This window comes from Pezoporus occidentalis, unplaced genomic scaffold, assembly GCF_034315485.1.
Source record: "Pezoporus occidentalis ecotype Australia unplaced genomic scaffold, CSIRO_AGI_Poc_V1 ctg34, whole genome shotgun sequence".
NCBI classification, from domain to species: Eukaryota; Metazoa; Chordata; class Aves; order Psittaciformes; family Psittacidae; genus Pezoporus; species Pezoporus occidentalis.
This window is the reverse complement of record NW_026915376.1, coordinates 5693575-5712017: the sequence shown is the minus strand read 5'-3', so window position 1 is coordinate 5712017 and position 18443 is coordinate 5693575. Positions and strand designations below refer to the sequence as shown.

General features: G+C 35.8%; 1 protein-coding gene across 5 annotated transcripts in view; it reads right to left on the bottom strand.

Annotated features, from left to right (window-relative positions):
* Window positions 1-18443, bottom strand: part of DNAH8 (dynein axonemal heavy chain 8) — a 140391-nt gene that overhangs the window by 35744 nt on the left and 86204 nt on the right. For all 5 annotated transcript variants that reach the window (XM_062629681.1, XM_062629683.1, XM_062629684.1 and 2 more), the window contains 14 exons: window positions 17501-17714; window positions 16831-16940; window positions 16188-16351; window positions 12737-12929; window positions 12205-12327; window positions 10685-10815; window positions 10133-10286; window positions 9503-9667; window positions 8894-9120; window positions 8413-8531; window positions 6782-6885; window positions 5273-5449; window positions 2097-2264; window positions 713-925 (listed from right to left, as the gene is read on the bottom strand). In XM_062629681.1, coding sequence (XP_062485665.1) covers window positions 713-925; window positions 2097-2264; window positions 5273-5449; window positions 6782-6885; window positions 8413-8531; window positions 8894-9120; window positions 9503-9667; window positions 10133-10286; window positions 10685-10815; window positions 12205-12327; window positions 12737-12929; window positions 16188-16351; window positions 16831-16940; window positions 17501-17714 — 2262 coding nt within the window. The remainder of the gene's footprint in view (window positions 1-712; window positions 926-2096; window positions 2265-5272; window positions 5450-6781; window positions 6886-8412; window positions 8532-8893; window positions 9121-9502; window positions 9668-10132; window positions 10287-10684; window positions 10816-12204; window positions 12328-12736; window positions 12930-16187; window positions 16352-16830; window positions 16941-17500; window positions 17715-18443) is intronic.

The window sequence follows — 18443 nt, the reverse complement described above, 5'->3', positions numbered from 1 at the left end:
CCCCTTTGACCTTTTCCCTTCTTTTTTTTTTCTTTCTTTTGTAAACTGTGCTACGTGTAGGAATTAAATACTTGGTTTAGAATCCAAAAACCAACAATCAATGATGTCTTTGAGATTCTAAATGATTTTTACATCTAATTTTTTTATTTAAATGTTCACAAACATCAAAAAGGAACACCCACACTAAATTAATTATGAGTCTTAAAAATGTTCTACACAGTTTGGTTCACACTATTGCAACATGATTTCTTTATTGAAGTGAGCCCTCAATTTCTCAATAATGCCAGTATTTGGGCAAGATATTAATCCTTTACTTACTTCCACAAAGTTATCATGTAAAAACAAAGAAGGTAAAATAGCTGCAAACCTGTGTTTGAAAGACTGTTTAGAGAGGGAATAAGGATCCTGGTATAACTTTTAGAAAACAATTATAAGGTAGTTATAATAAATACAAAGACTGAAAACACCATCCACTGCATACAATAAATCAGAGAAAATATAATTTATTTAGATTAATTTTGTGTTTAGTGTTCTGTCTGGAATCAAGACAAGGATATGGCGGTTTTCTGCTTTTATCATTCTTAGCAACTAAAGTCTACAGGCAATTATTTCTGAATAAAGTTATCGAAATACATTTTTAAGATTCTACTACTAAAGTAAATGGAACTGAATTACATAAAAAGAAAATACAAAGCAAGTGATAATGTATTACCTTAAGAGGTAAGAGTTCTTTGTTAACAGCATAAAATCTTGCCATGGCTTGTGTCCAAGAGAGAAGTCCTGCTGCATTACCACACACCTTTTTACCTTGCTCTAGTGTATAGTCTTCCATGTTAAAATAAGGCTGGAGTAATTCTATTGTCTCTTCATTCATTGAATCCTTAGTAAACTGCTGTAGACTCTGCAAGAATTGGCCACTCATAAACTGCAAAAAACAATACGGGATGTATATAAGCTATTTGCACATTTTACATTCGAAAGCTTGTTCACAGATGACTATGTTAAAAAATGTTCTGAAGTAAGAGTAATTCATACAGTTGATATTGTAAGTACGCTATTCAGTTGTAACTCCTACATGCCTGGAATTTTAAGCAGTTACACTCCAATAACTAGGCTTGAAAGTTATTGATGTACTTTTCATCTTCCATATTCCCATGTTTTCATGTAAAAAGCATTTGAGAAGCAGCATTTCATAAAAGAAATTAACTAAGATAAAGCCTCAGAGATACATTTGTAACTTACCTAAAGAATGTCAAGAAAACGGCTTATGCATATATGAAATGTGACCTAAATTCTTCTGGAGAGCAAAATTATTGGTTTTAAATTCTTTTTCTAAGAAATGTTTAACACATTAAGGGGAACTAATGGAGTAACTGCTTATCCCATTTTCATAATGTTGGTGGAAAATAAAGTTTTGATGATTTCTTAATTTCTGAAAAAGCTTAAATAAAAAGCAAGAGCTCTATTCATATCCAAAAATACCTTACTTTTCTTTATTTGCATAACAAAAATATTAAGGTAATCCTATTGGCAAACTGATACACTAATAGAGGTAGAACAGAATTTAAAGAATGGCAGGAGAAGGTAGGAAAATAAGAGTATTCTGAGAGAAGATCAAAGTCCAGAAGGAAGAGATGGCTTGCCAACCAATAATTTTCAGCCAGAAATACTGAAATGCAGAACGGGAAAAGCTACTATGTCTCAGTCAGACAAATGATCTTTCAATCAAGGAGTCTGGGAGGATCAGGAAAGACTGTTTAGATGTGGACCTACAAGTTCCCAAAGAGGAAGAAGTCTTTTCCAGAATGCCTTTATCTCCTGTATGGTTAACAAGAATTGGTATTATTTATTTATTTGCCATCAGGTCATATGCCAGGACCAAGGACAAGGAAAACCTAAGGCCCCTACTGCAAAAGTCTCTAAAAAATTCACCTACTACTTCCTATGAAATAAACTCTACTTATATACTATGCCTATCTTAAAACCCTATGTTTGCCTTTTGCAAAATTCTATCCTGTTTTAAGCAAACATCATAAATTCTCTGATATTCAAGCTGCTGTTTCTGATGTTCGAGAAACACTGAAAACTCTACTTACTTTTAATGATTCTCCCCACGATGGCTTGCAGCAAGGCTTTTCTGGATCCATGGTAACTGCATCTACTGGCTTTTGGAATAGTAGCAGACAACAGTCCATGACTCTCATAATTAGGTGAGGAGGCTTTGCAAGTTTTCTAACAGTAGCAATATCCACTGGTTTGATGGTCTACTTGAAGAAAAATGTAACAGAATCCTGCATCAATACCATTATTCTATTTTCCCATTTAATATCTTGATTTTAATGTTTGTTTGTCATACTTTTCTCTGAGGTAAGTTTGTACTAAGTACATAAAAAAAAGTGTCTAATGGGGCTTTAATAAATGTCATAGTTTCATAAAATGTAATAATTTTAATTAATATCCATTAGATAAGAATATTTTTCCAATTTTAAACACATCACTCAAAAATCAAATTTAAATACATAGAACAGCAGCATTAACTCAATGAAGATAATTGCATAGGAATTAACTAAAAGCAGTTTTCTTGGTAAAATATTATTTTGGATTTTTAAGGCTTCAGTATCATTATTTATTCTAAGATGGTTTTGTTGGATTCTAATTTCTTATAGGGATGAGGTTCTACTGCTTCATTTTCTAGCAGCATCACTAACACTTTGCTTAGCTTAATAACCAATACAAAAATTATAAATTATTGCAAACTTCAAAACTAGCATATTAATTTGTGCCTACAAAACACATGCATGACACTAATTGTCTAGAAGGAGTGGTTACACCACAGGATAATGTGTGAGTCCATATATTTTATAAGTGAATTTTGTGACTATTTTCAGAAGTTTCATTTATCTTATCTAAATGTGTCCTGGGTTCAGCAGTAGCAGTCATTTTTCTCCTTCTTAGTAGCTGGTGCAGCGCTGTGTTTTGACTTTCGGCCTGGGAACAGAGCTGATAACACCAATGTTTACTCTGACCAAGGACTTTGCGAGTCTCATGCTCTGCCAGGGAGGAGGGGAAGCCAGGAGGAAGCAGGGACAGGACACCTGACCCAAACTGACCAAAGAGGTATTCCATACCACAGCATGTCATTCCCTGGGAGGTAGCTGGGAGTTACCTGGGAGGGCACTCTCTTCTCAGTCAGGCTCATTGTGGCAGGTGATATTGTATTCTCTTCCCTTGTTATTTCTCTTAACATTATTATTATTGGTGGTAGCAGTAGTGGTTTTGTGTTATACCTTAGTTACTGGACTGTTCTTATCTCAACCCATGGGAGTTACATTCTTCCCATTCTCCTCCCCATCCCTCCGGGAGTGGGGGGGGGGGGGGGGGTAAGGAAAGAAAGAGGTGGGGGGAGTGAAAACTGTGTGGCTGACTGGGTTTAAACCACGACAAAATGTCAGTGTAAGAGCAAACAATGCTTCTTTTCTGGTCTTCTCCACTCAATATTTATTTCTTGTCACAAAAATTCTGGAAAATTAACATAAAGTATTAAAAATATAATACATCACTGATTTCTGATTCTAGATCTTTTTTTCCTATACTTTTTAATTGCTCACAGCAGAATAATGAAATTATGTAGAATATAGCAATGCCTCCAAATTTCTTAACTCTTGTCCTGGGTTCAGCAGTAGCAGTCAATTTTTCTCCTTCTTGGTAGCTGGTGCAGTGCTGTGTTTTGACTTCCAGCCTGGTAACACTGCTGATAACACCGATGTTTTCAGTTGTTGCTAAGTGATGTTTACCCTGACCAAGGACTTTGTGAGGCTCATGCTCTGCCAGGGAGGAGGGGAAGCCAGGAGGAAGCAGAGACAGGACACCTGACCCAGGCTAGCCAAAGAGGTATTCCATACCACAGCACGTCATGCCCGGGGGGGTAACTGGGAGTTACCCGGAAGGACACGGGCTTCTGGGTTGGACTTGTTTCTCAGCGGGTGGTATTGTATTCTCTTCCCTTGTTATTTTCTCTCATCATTGTTGTAGTTGGTGGTAGCGGTGGTGATTTGTGTTGTACATTGGTTGCTGGACTGTTCTTGTCCCAACCTGTGGGAGTTGCACTCTTTCAATTCTCCTCCCCATCCCTTCCGGAGTGGGGAAGGGGAGAGCCCCTGGGGGGGGGGACGGACACACAACACTCAGGCCTTGACTGCTTCCAGCCCGGCACCACCCACTGGGAGTGAGTGAACAAGCTCTCTGGCTAGGGTTTAAACCACGACAACTCTGATTCCCTTTGTTTCCTGTTTCTTTCCAAATTAAACATTTTTTTTTCTGAAGGAAGAGATAATCTCTTAGTCATCTTAAAGGAATGTGTCCTGGGTTCAGCAGTAGCAGTCACTTTTGTCCTTCTTGGTAGCTGGTGCAGTGCTGTGTTTTGACTTTCAGCTAGGGAACAGAGCTGATAACAATGATGTTTTGGTTTAGCCAAGGACTTTGTGAGCCTCATGCTCTGCCAGGGAGGAGGGGAAGCCGGGAGGAAGCAGAGACAGGACACCTGACCCAAACTGACCAAAGAGGTATTCCATACCACAGCACGTCATGCCCAGGATGCAACTGGGAGTGCCCCGGAAGGGCTGGGGGCCTGCAGGGTTGGAGGAGGTATGGGTCGGTGCTTAGTTGGGCTGGGCGGGTGAGTTATCGGTTGGCTGGTGGTGAGGTGTTGTATTCTCTTCCCTTGTTATTTCCTTTATCATTGTTATTATTGGTGGTAGCAGCAGTGATGTGTGTTATACCTTAGTTACTGAACTGTTCTTATCTCAACCTGTGGGAGTTGCTTTCTTTTCGATTCTCCTCTCCATCCCTCCGGGAGTAGGGGGAGGGAAAGAAGGGGGGTGAGTGAGTGAAAGAATTACCCGACTGGGTTTAAACCACGACAGAAAGATATTGCTAATTAAATATGAAACTAAAGCCATTCTTTAGCGCAAGAAGTATTCTCTTGAATTAAAAAGACAAGATATTCTAAAGACATGTGTAACTTTTGGAAAGATTTACACCTTTATAGTGATTAAGTATTAGAGTGGAAGCAGAATGACTACTATAAAATAATCTCCACACGTTTAAGGCAAAACATGAGCTCCATAAATATTCAAAGCCATGTCCACTAACTGTGAAGAGCTGGTGACAGCAGTCAAAACCAAGGGACAACTGCATGATGGTGGCTCTAGGCTTTCTTTCACAGGTAACTGAAAGAGTAATAAACTAATTAAAATGTAAGAATTCTACTCACATTCAGTGCAGCTTCTGCTTCTTCTAATGCTGGTCTAGCAGCCTCCAGTGTAGTCTCTGCTTTCACTTTTTCTACATCAATTTCATCTACAATTTTTTGTGCTTTATCTTTCACACCTTGGACTTCATTTTTTACTTTAGATGCAGCTTCAGCACTTACTGTGACTTCTGCTAGCATCTGGAATTGATAATAAACCATTAAATATATAAAGCAAAATGGTGGAACAAATGTTTATCAGACACAACAGATATGTAGAGGCTGTTATACATAAAAATATAAAGTTAATCAAACTATATATGGCATTATACAAATATATTCACAAAATGAAGTTATGCATTTATGTCTGGTTCTTCAGTATATATATATTCAAATCTCTTGTGAATGTGTGACATACCGTTAGCTTTTTGACCAGTATCAGCTATAGGATCAAGGCACTCTGTACGCATTTACAAGAACATAAATAATGCTCTCAAATACCCATGAAGAAAACAACCACAGATTAACTCCCCAAATCTTTTTTTTTTTTTTTTTTCTGAAATTCAATTCTGGTTTCTATAAGGTGCAGTACCAAAGGAAAGAAAGAAATATATAAAATATGAACAATACTACATGTAGTTTAAATAAATATCTGTTCTTTTATTATTTGTCCATGTCTTTTACTTTTGATGACTCATAAGTAGTGCCCTATTGAAGAACTTGACAACTAAGAGACTATGTGAATGGCTGCCAAAGAGCTATTTCAAAATGCAAAGAAAACATAAATAAAGTGAACTCTACCAATATATCTGTTATACTCCAGACATGTCAGAAGTGTAATTTCATTCCTTTCTGTCATAATTTTCTCTCTCATCAGATTAAAGGCTTTGAAGAATGCAGGCAGTACCATAACCATCACTGGCCCAAAGTTTGCTCTCCAGTGCATATTAAATATGTACCATCATAGCATTATGACATCTTTCAGAAAAGAGAATGCCTATATTAATGCATTCCCTAACATACCTTTCCAGTAAGTCATTTTGGAAACTAGATTTCTACCAGACAACCAAACTCGTGAACACACAAACACGCTGTTAATGTAAAAGACAAAATATGAAACTGAACTTCATCTAAAGTAATGAACTTTATCTAAAGCAATTTTGAAAAGGTAAAGTCCCATTATCATGTCAACTTTCTGTCTGCAAATAAATGCATCTATACCCTAAAATTTAATAAATTTCAACAAAAGAAAACATGAAGCAAAAAATGCAACCTGATTCTTATAGGTGTGGGTAAGAAATGGGAGGAGAACAGGGAAGGCACTGAACCTCTGAAGTAGTCTTAAAAAGCCTCACTTTCAGAAGCAAAAGCTGAATCAACATGCTAAAGAGAAAGGACTGAAACCTCATTCTAGACCACTAAGCAATTTTTTGGCTTGTACAAATTATGAGAAAATTCTGCAATAGCACTTTATCCCATTAAATATCTTGGTGCTAAGCTCTGCCTTCTGCTATTTAACACTCAAATACTTACCTCATCTGCCTTAACAGATGCCACAGCTAGTTCCTTCTCTTTAAGTGCCAACTCCTTAGAGAGTTTAGCAACAGACTCGCTGGCCTCCATCAGCTTAGACAGACCTATTAAATAAAAGATAAAATTCAGAAAAATTAAAACTGTTTTTTCCTGGTGATATAATACAGTCTAGCTCTATAGCCCAAATTTCTTGTACGTTGTGCTCCTATTTAAATTTGTGTAAAGGAGAGAAAGTGGGTGTAAGCAGTCATAGTATCATGATTGTTCCTACTATGCACTTTTCATGGATACAAATAATTTCACAAGGTGCAAAATTATTCTAAACAAGTTTGATTTGTCAAAAGAAAAGTCCATACTTGTTAGGTTTAGTTTATTATAGGTGTAAACAGTAGCTAAAGTTTATAGCTGGAATATTACCCAGAATAAAACATATTCTTACATAAATGCCCCATCCCTGGCAATATTCAAGGCCAGGTTCAACAGAGTCTTGGGTAACATGGTCTAGTGTGAGGTGACCCTGCCCATGGCAGGGAGGTTGTAACTGTTTGGTCTCAAGGTCCTTTCCAACCCTAACTATTCTATGATTCTATGATTATATAGAATTCGTTTTTAAAAAAGAAAGAAAAGTAAAAAAAGAAGTTTACAAGGTAAAAAAAGGTTAAAAAGTTTAAAGAAAGGTAGAAGTAAAAAAGTAAAAACAAAAGTAAAAATGGTAAGAAAAAAGGAAAAAGAAAAAAGGAAAAAATTAAAAAAGGGGGTATGTCAAGGATATGTTATGTCATGAAGTCACAGGATTCTCTATCCTGTTAGATTGATATACAACATCTTTTCCCGTAAAGACGAAGTTTCCTAAGCTGTCAAGATGCCTTTGTAGATTTACAAAAGCATGTCTACATGCAAAAAGAAGAAAACTTCAAATGTACTCTGAAACATTAAGAACATTAAGAACTAATATATTGCCAAAAATTAGGTAATTTGAAAAAGATATCCAAATTTAGAAGGGCATTTCAATTATACTTTTACATATTTCAGATTCCTAGCTAGAAAATTATTACAAGTAACAGCTACTTATTCTACAGCAGAAACCCGAAATCAATCGTGAAGCACTCAGATTTTCAGCAAGAATTTCCATAGGCTAGTCCAGAAATAAATTAGTAACTGTGTTTAGAGCTACCTCTCTTTACGCTAGTAAATCAAAGCTCTCTCTGGACATTTCAAGGCTATGTCCAAATAGAGTCTTGTGTGACATGGTCTAGTGTGAGGTGTCTCTGCCCATGGCAGGGGAGGTTGAAATTAGATGATCTTATGGTCCATTCTAACCATAATCATTCTGATTCTACAATTTTCTGGTGGTACTATCTGTTATGAGCGCTAACTGGGAATATTAAAGTTTAAATTTAAAAACACTGAGATGAACAATGAAGCTGGCAGCTTTAAGTCATTTTTGTAAGAGAATTATTATGAATTTATGTTAGCTGGAGTGCTTGGAATGGGTCCTTACATGCTACCAGTTTTGGACTGTGATCCAGCAGATCTGATTTTAAGCGATCATGGATAAGAAGTCTAATATTAAAAATAAAGATCATTTCAGACCACACATGGAAATACACATTTATCCCTATATTGCTTACCAATTTGCATACGTTCTACTTGTTCGTTAATACTCTTCAACTTTTCAGCATAAATTTCTTTGTAGCCATTGATGAAAGAGAGATAGGATTTAGGTGTTACATAGGTTCTTCTTCGAAACCTAAAACATAGTATATTGGCAACATCAATTTAGTACATATTTAGTACATATTTTTCATTAGTTCCCATGAAACAGGAGATTATATAAATCAAGTCTTTAATTCAGTCAAAATCAAATGTCTTCATAATACAAATCCTTATTTCCAATTACATTGCTTTTATGCACATTATTGAACAGTGGGAATGAAAATTATGACTTTGCAACATAATAGTAATTACTTATCATGGCCTTTGTGTATCTTGATATAGCAGATCTATTAGCCTTTCAAAGCACTTATTGCTTCATATAATGGAATGAGTTCAAGAAACACTATCAGTAGCAACACTTTTGCGATTAATTATTACGTTTGTATAAAATATTACCTTTGGAAATAATCCTCACAGCTTTCTGAAACTATATCATGAAAGAGACCCATGGTTTCCACCACTTCTGTTTTAACTGATGCAGAGCAGACCATATTAAATTCTGAAAGAAAGTAACTGGATACAGCTACAAGAGCTTCCCTGGGCCATCGGCTGAACCAATCCATTGTGCACCCTGATATGAGACCAGGAAATTTCAAAGAACGTGTACGGAACTTCCCACCAACCTAAAGAGAGCAACACTGTCGATTTACAATATGATCTCTAATTAGGTTGATCAAAATGTTTAATTCATATAAACAACTAAGTAGTCAATTTTTTTCTTGCTAATTTTCTTCTTTGAACATCCTGCACAATTTTTCTATGTGTTTTGATAAATTTCCAACATTCAGTATTTTATGAAATCTGAAGAAACTTGTTAATGAAAAATATACATGTTTCTTAATATTTTAAAAATTCAATTATTTTAATTTTCATTAAATTCTTGTTTCAAGCAAATTTTTATGTGTCTTTAAATCTCCTTAAAAACATAAAGCGTGAATAATCCTGTCACACCTTGTAGGATAGTTTACTAATGGATATAAGACAGATATGAAGAAAAACACTTACTGGAGAAAAGCAGAGGATAACATGCAAGTTCTTCTTTACCCGATTTAAAAAATATTCATAAAGATTATCATACGTAGGAGGACACCGAGGCATCTCTTTTTTCATCTCAGCTATTAATCCTTGGGTGATTTCATCCATTTCATCCCGAGGAATTAAATTTGAAATCTTTTTATAAAATTAAGATGGATAAGAAAATAAATAGCATGGGTGTAATTATTACAGAGCTTATAAATATTTGTCTGTTTACAACTGTACCTCTCTCTGCCTATACACTGTTTAGACAGATTAAAAAAACAACTTTATCTATGATGTAGATTTACATAACACCATTAAAAACTAGCAAATCTAACCCAGGAAGAGTCCAGATCTTGACCGGCCAGTGAATCTTCATTTAATAAAAGCTACCAAAGTACCCATTACAGCTCCTTATCTTCTCCTGGCTTACACTGAAGCAGAGATAAAAGAACTCCATACCAAGAGCACTCCTTCTTACAAAAGTTGAGATATTTTAGAGTTATCATTACTGATTCTACAATTTATTTACCAAAATAAATAGAAATGAACTAGTGGGAGCAAATTTTACAGTTTCCTTCTTCTAAAGTACATTTCCTGCCATATTAAGACTCTTACCTCACCTGAAGACAGCAGATTATTTATATATTCCAAAAATGACTCCTCTTTTATTTCATTATCAGTGAGAATAAAAGTGATACCTCGTGCTTCCACTCCAGCTGTTCTATATAAAAATTTTAAATCTTCTAAAAGATTGGTTACATTATAGGCTCTAGGAGGAATAGTAAACATTACCTGTGAATTCAAAACAACTGGGACTACCCTTATATTTGGATTATATATAAAAGATAGTTCAAATATTCTTTGTAAACACACATCTTTTGGCTCAGGAATATGTAACACACAGTCCAGCTTTCTGAACTCAAAGTTAACCCAATGTTATATACCAACCAGATAAGAATCTTTTGTTTTCCACATTTTTAAATGGTGACAAAAAGAAGAGGGGAAAAAAAAACCCAAACCCAAACAAACAAAAAAACCCCAAAACAAACCCACAAAACAAAGAAATAAAAAAAAACCACAAATAAAGCTGCTAAAACATATGGTTATGACTGTGGAAAGAGAAAGCAATAATATTAATTGGGTTTAAATATATCTTGCATTTCTTACCTGGTTAAGGTGATCTGAAATATATTATAACCAGCAATTAAGGAAGCCAACCTTGAAAGACTTTGTTTTCCAGAACCACCAACTCCAACAAGTAAAGCATTTCCATATGCTGTCCGAATTATTCGGGAAATCTATATGTGAAAAAATGGAAGAAAAGCTCATTAATAAATTTAAAGTAAAATCTTAATTAGAAAATTTAAAAAAATATATTATACTCTACACTTTATTTACTATAGCACAACATAAAGATTATTAAAAGGTTGCTTTCAGAAAATTTTTCTCTCAAAAGAACACATGTATATTCTTTAGGAGTTTTTGTGTACCTAACGAAGAATCTGCACATGCATATATATTCATATATACATAGGATATTTATAATCAGCTACAAATGGGATTCAAATACATAAAGGGAGGCATTTTGAGCACTATTTTATGTTTCCTGAACATGCTTGAAAACATAAAAACACATTTTATCTAGATATTCTGCCTAAACTTTCTAATGGAAATGGAGTATCAGAGACTTTCAAGGTCTTCTGAAATTCACCTAGCATCACGTCCTCTGTTGAGTTGTGACAGTTATTTTCCTCCTTCCTAGTAGCTGGTGCAGTGCTGTGTTTTCAACTTTAGTCTGAGAACAATGCTGGTAACACATTGATGTTTTCAGTTGTTGATAAGTAATGTTTACCCCAATCAAGGACATTTCAGTCTCATGCTCTGCCAGCGAGGAGGGGCGTGGGAAGCCAGGAGGGAGCAGAGACAGGACACCTGACCCCAACTAGCCAAAGAGGTATTCCGTACCACAGCACATCATGCCCAGTTTATAAACTGGGGAGAGTTACCCAGAAGGCCCAGATCACTGCTCAGGTCAGACTGGGTATTGGTCAGCAGGTGGTGAACAACTGCATTGTGCATCACTTGTGTTTATTCTTTTCTTTTCCTTTTCCCCTTTTAGTCTTATATTCTCTCCCTTTGCTATTTCCCTTATCATTATTATTATTGGTGGTAGTAGTAGTGGTTTTGTATTATACCTTATTTACTGGACTGTTCTTATCTCAACCTGTGGTATTTACATGCTTTCAGTTCTCCTCCCCAACTCTCTGGGAGCAGGGGAGAAGGAGAGGGAGTGAGCAAGCGGCTGCGCGGTTCTGAGTTACCGGCTGGGCTTAAACCACAACACATCACATGAACTATATTTAAAAAAAATATTTTCTTCTGTTTAAATGCAAAGCAAACAATCATTTACTTCAGTTGAGGTCAACTAAACAAAAAAGCAAACATCTTCTGTTTTGATTTCACTGTGGCTTCTATGTGTCTTTTCTATGTTGTTTTCATCATCTGTCAGGTACAGATACCTCTGAAGTGTTCCCTGAATTCTTGAGGATTAAAAAAATAATTAAATAATTCTAAATACAATATATAAATGTGCTGCTTTATGACCTCACCTTTTCTATCAAGGAGAATCTTCCTGCACCTGAATACACAGAAACTCAAACAAATAAATAAAGTAACAAACCCCAAACCTTAACAAGATGTGTCATTGCATCCTTAAAAAACACCAAATCAAGAGATGTTCCTCTAATAAATTCATTGTATTGTCTCTGATACATTTGCAATTTTTCAAAAAGAAATTCAAAGCTTGGAACCTGGAAAAAAAAAAAAAAGTCAGTAACAATACTAGTGGGTTCCTTCACAGTTTAAAATTGCACTGACATTTTTACACAAACTTGAGTTTGTGTATTGGCCACAATGAGAGTATCTTGTTAATTCACTGTAGTGATGTTAGTTGTGTTTAATCAGAAAATTTCTGCTAATGGGGGAAAAAAGGTGCAAGGAGAATAGGAATGAATAAACTACACTTTTATGGGATCAGTAACTTTAATATCACTAAAACAATTTATTGCATACAAACCAGAAAAATCTAGCTATATCTTTACAAAAAATGTGATAGGTATTCAACAAAAATTCCTCTAAGATATGAGTTAAGCAATATAACATACTTAAGAGTTAAAGTAAAACTTCAGTGTCTATTATTTTAGGTGTAAAATTAAATACCTTCTCATAAATTTTTGGTGCTTCAAACACAAAATCATCAGGTTCATCACCAGTTGGTTCAGGAATATCCCGTAAAAAATCTACAAAATATGGGTCAGCTTGGAGATCTTCTGCTATGTTTGTATCTACATTTTCCTCAACTGCTTTAATAATAGTTTTATCAAACCAGGCTGTATCTTCAGGAGTAATAAATCTAAAAGTCATAGATAAGTACAGGCAAAAAAAAAAAAAACAAGAAAAAAGATTGCATAGGAAGAAAATCAGATAATTACAAGAAAAATCCCTTGTAACATTCCAAGGAAAAATAGATATTAGGCAATACATACTAGACAATCATCACAAAAATGGATTAGGCAATATTCACAGAAATCAAATTCTTAAATATTGAAAAGCATAATAGTTAAAATACAATTTGACTTCCCAAATTTCACTTAGAACTAGGCAGTAACAGACCACTTAATATCTCAGATGAATAAGGCTGAATGATTTCCCAAATAACGATTACTAAATGAGCCTTCCATCTTTCAACCTAAAGCAGAATATCATAATCTAGTTATCACAGTACTGCCTATGAAAGTGCAATGATATAAGGAATAGTGAAAGGAAGATAGTATATGTCACTACAACCTGACTTAACCCTCAATCCCTTTTATTCCAAAACGTATAATTAACACAGGGAGAAAAACACTGCAGGGGGAAGGGGGGCAGAGGGAGTCATGCAGGTTGAAATACAATGAAGTCTGCAAACACAAATACTAATGACTACATTTTATTGTTTAAACAATTGTATCTGCTTCTATTGATAGTTTCAAGATGGTTTTAATACAGATCAAGATCTTTGACTACACTGATTATCTGTGGTTGTGATTATCTGAGAAGCAATCAAGGATGATACTCAGTAGCAACTAGTAAACATAAATGGCAAGAACCACCTTAACCACAAGAAAAAGGAATGCCAACTGTCAATGTCAAACAACAAATAAAAAAATAATTTTCATCTTTACATTTTCCTCCAGTGATGCAATGCTCATTGAGGAGAGAATCAGCTTCAAGATCATCTTAAGAACCTGAATGTGCACAAGTCAATGGGACCTGATGAAATCCATTCACAGGTCCTGGAGGAGGTGGCAAATGAAGTTGCTAAGCCACTGTCCACCATATTTGAAAAGTCATGGCAGTCAGGTGAAATTCCTGACTGGAAAAAGGGAAATATAACCCCCATTTTCAAGAAGGAGAAAACAGAAAACCTGGGAAAGTAGAGACCAGTCAATCTCACCTCTGTGCCTGGCAAAATCTTGGAGCAGATTCTCCTGGAGAACATGCTAAGGCCCATGAAAACCAACAAGGTGGTTGGTAACAGCCAGCATGGCTTCACTAAAGGGAAATCCTGCCTGACCAATTTGGTGGCCTCCTACGATGGGGCTACAGAACTGATGGACAGGGGTACAGCAGATGATGTCATCTACCTGGACTCGTGCAAAGTGTTCGACACTGTCCCGCACAACATCCTTGTCTCTAAACTGGAAAGACATCAGTTTCATAGGTGGACCACTCGGTGGATAAAGAACTGGCTAGATAAAGATGGCTGCACACAAAGAGTTGTGGTCAATGGCTCAATGTCAAGCTGGACACCAGTAACGACTGGTGTCCCTCAGGGATCGGTGTTGGGACCGGTCTTGTTTAACACCTTCATCCCTGACATGGACAGTGGGACTGAGTGCACCCTCAGCAAGTTTGCCGATGACACCAAGCTGTGTGGTTCAGTTGATACCCTGGAGGGAAGGAATGCCATCCAGAGGGAGCTCGACAAGCGTGTGAGTTGGGCTGATGCCAACCTCATGAAGTTTAACCATGCCAAGTGCAAGGTCCTACACCTGGGTCGGAGCAATCCCAGGCACAGCTCCAGGTTGGGCAGAGAAGAGATTCAGAGCAGCCCTGCAGAAAAGGACCTGGAGGTGCTGGTTGATGAGAAAATGAGCATGAGCCGGCAGCACATGCTCACAGCCCAGAAAGCCAACTGTATCGTGGGCTGCATCAAAAGGAGCATGACCAGCATGTTGAAAGAGGTGATCCTGTCCCTCTACTCTGCTCTCGTGAGACCTCACCTGGAGTACTCTGCACAGTTCTGGTGTCCTCAACATAAGGAGATGTAGCTGTTGGAGCAAGTCCAGAGGAGGGCCACTAGAATGATAATGGGGATGGAGCACCTCCCGTATGAAGACAGGCTGAGAAAGTTGGGGCTGTTCAGCCTGGAGAAGAGAAGGCTGAAACTTGAAAGCAGAAAATGATACACTCAAGTCTATATGACATTTTTGCATCGTGGGTATGATCCTAACTTCAAATTAAAATTAAACATTTTTCCCTTTTTTATATCAAGAGCTCTCTAGTGCACATATAAATGCATATACGTCGATTTCAGGTAATTTGTAAGTTTGTATAATATACAGTAGTTCAGGCATTTAGAAATATCAGCACTGTTAGACCTAGTGGTGGATTTCCACTGAGAAATTTCTCACATTATAGAGAAATAAATATTAAAGTCATCAGAAAAGTCTGGCCTTCATTTATATATCTTTGACATGTGCTGGATAAGATTTCTTTTTAGATTTCCTGCATACATTTTTCTGAACTCAGCATATGTATTTACAGGGAGAGCAGAAAGTGTGCATGATTTTCAAATTGGAGTTCCTCTGGAATATTGGAACTGGTCATAATAGCAATCCTACTTCCTTGGCTCTTAACTCAAGTTTGCTACTGCACCTTCCTGGGGAAAATGACAAGGCATCTGCCAGCTGATTCAGGGCTTACATGGAAGAAAATGAGTGATTCTATAAATACAGGTAGGGATAGTAAACAAAACTGGTTGTCAATAGTCTATGTTTTGTTTGGAACTGTTTCTAACTTTTACCTGAAATGGTAATGAAATGGTAACAGTTGCTTTGCCTATAGTTTCAGCACTCTAACACTCTAAGTACAAAAATATTACTGAATCTTTAATACATACAGCTCATAGCTATATTTTTATGAATATTTTAAAGAAGATTTAGAAGAGATCAGCAGTTTTTTTTTAATCACAAGCATGAGAGACTTTTTTCTGTGAGGAATTCAAAGCAATGTTAAATTATTCTCTGTGAATAAATTTAGGACATTGTACAATCCTCTTTTTTTCACAGAAGAACTGGCTGAGTGTACCCAAAGTTAAGTGAAAAACAATGTGGGTTAGAACAAAGAATATATTTTGGAGATGCCCATCCAATTACTGAGTAATCTACCACTATATAGCACAACATTTCTTGGGATAATATTACAATGCAGACTGCATGTAAAATAAGACAAAATGTTATATATTGGCCGAATAAGGTTAAACATAATAAGAAGTTATACAAACGTATGAGCATAAATGCAGTAAATAGCTAAACTGATTAAATATAAAATTCTATACTTATTATACCTGTCAGCAATCACTCTGGTACATTCATGTTTAAAAAGTGTTACAAGGACACTGGTACTGTTGCATTCTTCTGCCTTTATATTTAACATTCCTTGCCAAATTCTAGAAAGGTCTCGAAGGTTGAAGATATAGTGGAATTTAGATGGTGTAGGCAGCATCTTTGCCTAAAGAAAAATATTGCTCATACTCAAAATAGGTAACATGTAGAAGGACTCAAGAATAAGATAGAATTATAATTAATATAACACATAAAATATAAAAATAACAAAACTACTAGTTTTCATGCATAATGCTGTGGTCAAACTGTCAGAAGTCATCAAAAATATCTTATTTGTTTAGAAGCAGGGTCTAGCACTAAATCTAAAACCCCAACTCTTATGGCACATAATAATTTCATATGCTGTTCTGGGCTTTGTAAATTAAAAAAAAATATAATTTATAAAGAAATTTACTCCTTGTTCATTAGCTATAGTGATTAAAACTTTGAGTAACATGACTAAATCTAGATGAATAAATGGTCTGATAAGTTTCATTCATGCGTCTTGTATACCAAAATCAGATATTTTCCACATTGTAGCTCCAAATATTTTTAGCCCATCTTTTTCCTGGTTTATTGTGATAAAACTTTCCCTGTAATTTATACCTTTGTCCACTGCCATAATATTCTACTTGTTGGGACCAATTTTTCCACCATATCACATACTTCAGGGTTGAAATTTCTACAGGAATTAAAGTATCCACAGCCAATAATACCTGAAAAGATAAAATTCAATATACAATCGATCTCAAGTTGTAGGCTATAATAAGGTAGGTAGTGAGCAAGATATATAAGTACTTATTTAAAACATTAATTTGCTTTTAAATTACAGATGAAATTATGTTGTCTCTCCTGTTCATGGCATTTCTGAACTGGTGTAGAAACAATTGGCAGTAGGTGCTGGCATTTAATAATACACTATATTGACAAAGTTAACAGAACTGAAAACTTTACCAACAGAGGCCATTTCAGACAGTACAGAGGTAGAATGTAACCTACATAATAGTAGCAGTGCTCATCTAATTCCAGAAAATGCCATTACTTTCTTATTATCTTGCTTATCCAAAATTAGAAAGACAAGCATTTAAAGGGGTTAATTTCTCTCCCACAGACTATTTTTGCTGTAATACAGCTTCAGTTGTTTCATGGCAAGCACTCTGAATTTACATAGTGAAACTAGGAAAGAGAACATACTTTTACACATTTTAAATCATTTATGAAAAACAAAAACAAAAAAAAAAACAACAAAAAAAGTATCAAAACAAGGAAGAAGTACCAAAAATTTTGTCAATGGATGCATTGGATGGCAATGTACAATTGAATACAGAAAACTGTCTTTTTAAACGCTGGGGAATATCATTACGACCTCCTCCAGGATGTATCATTGCAGCTATTAACTGAACATCTACAATTGTAGTGAAGTCTCCAGGTTTATCCAAACTGTACATTCCTTTCATTTCCATCATCTGACGAACAATTTCATTTGTTATCTGTAAGTTTACATGACTTGTACAAATTAGAAATTCAAACAAGAGAAAAAGAAAATCTTGTAACTCTACTACCAACGCCTAGAGAAAGGTTTTCACTTTAATCTAAACTCAGATTAAACTTTCAGGCTGTATTACCATACAATATCAACAGGATGTGTTTGATATTCTTTTAAACTATGTAAAGTTAAGGCAATGAACTGAAAAAAAAAAAAGTTTCTGTATTTTGCTGCTGGAGATTCAGCTCCAGGTGTCCAAACTATGCTTTTAAGTTCTCCCTTGGGCCTCCTTTGAAATGGAACAACTAATTCTTTTCTGAAACAGAAGCTGTTTATTCTGAAAAGGTTATTGATTCCACATCCACTCTATAGTACCTGTATGGATCAGGAGGCACCAGAGTTTGCTCCCATAGTGACTACTCCAACTATATTCAGGAAACCTTATGTGCTCACATAAAAAGCCACATGATATGCAACAGGGCACTGATCACAAACCATCATCCCATTAAAAACATTTTAGCACTATCTTGAGGCTGTAATGGATGATCTATTGGAGGTCCTTCCATAGGGGAGATCTCAATCTCAAGTGAGAGCAAATGATGCAAACCACCACTGAGATCCACTTCAGACATTGAAAACACATGCCTGGCTTGTATTTTGACAAAAACTGCTTTCAAAAGTGAACAGGCGGAACTGTTGAGTTTACATAGACTCACTTGTATCCAAAATGCCA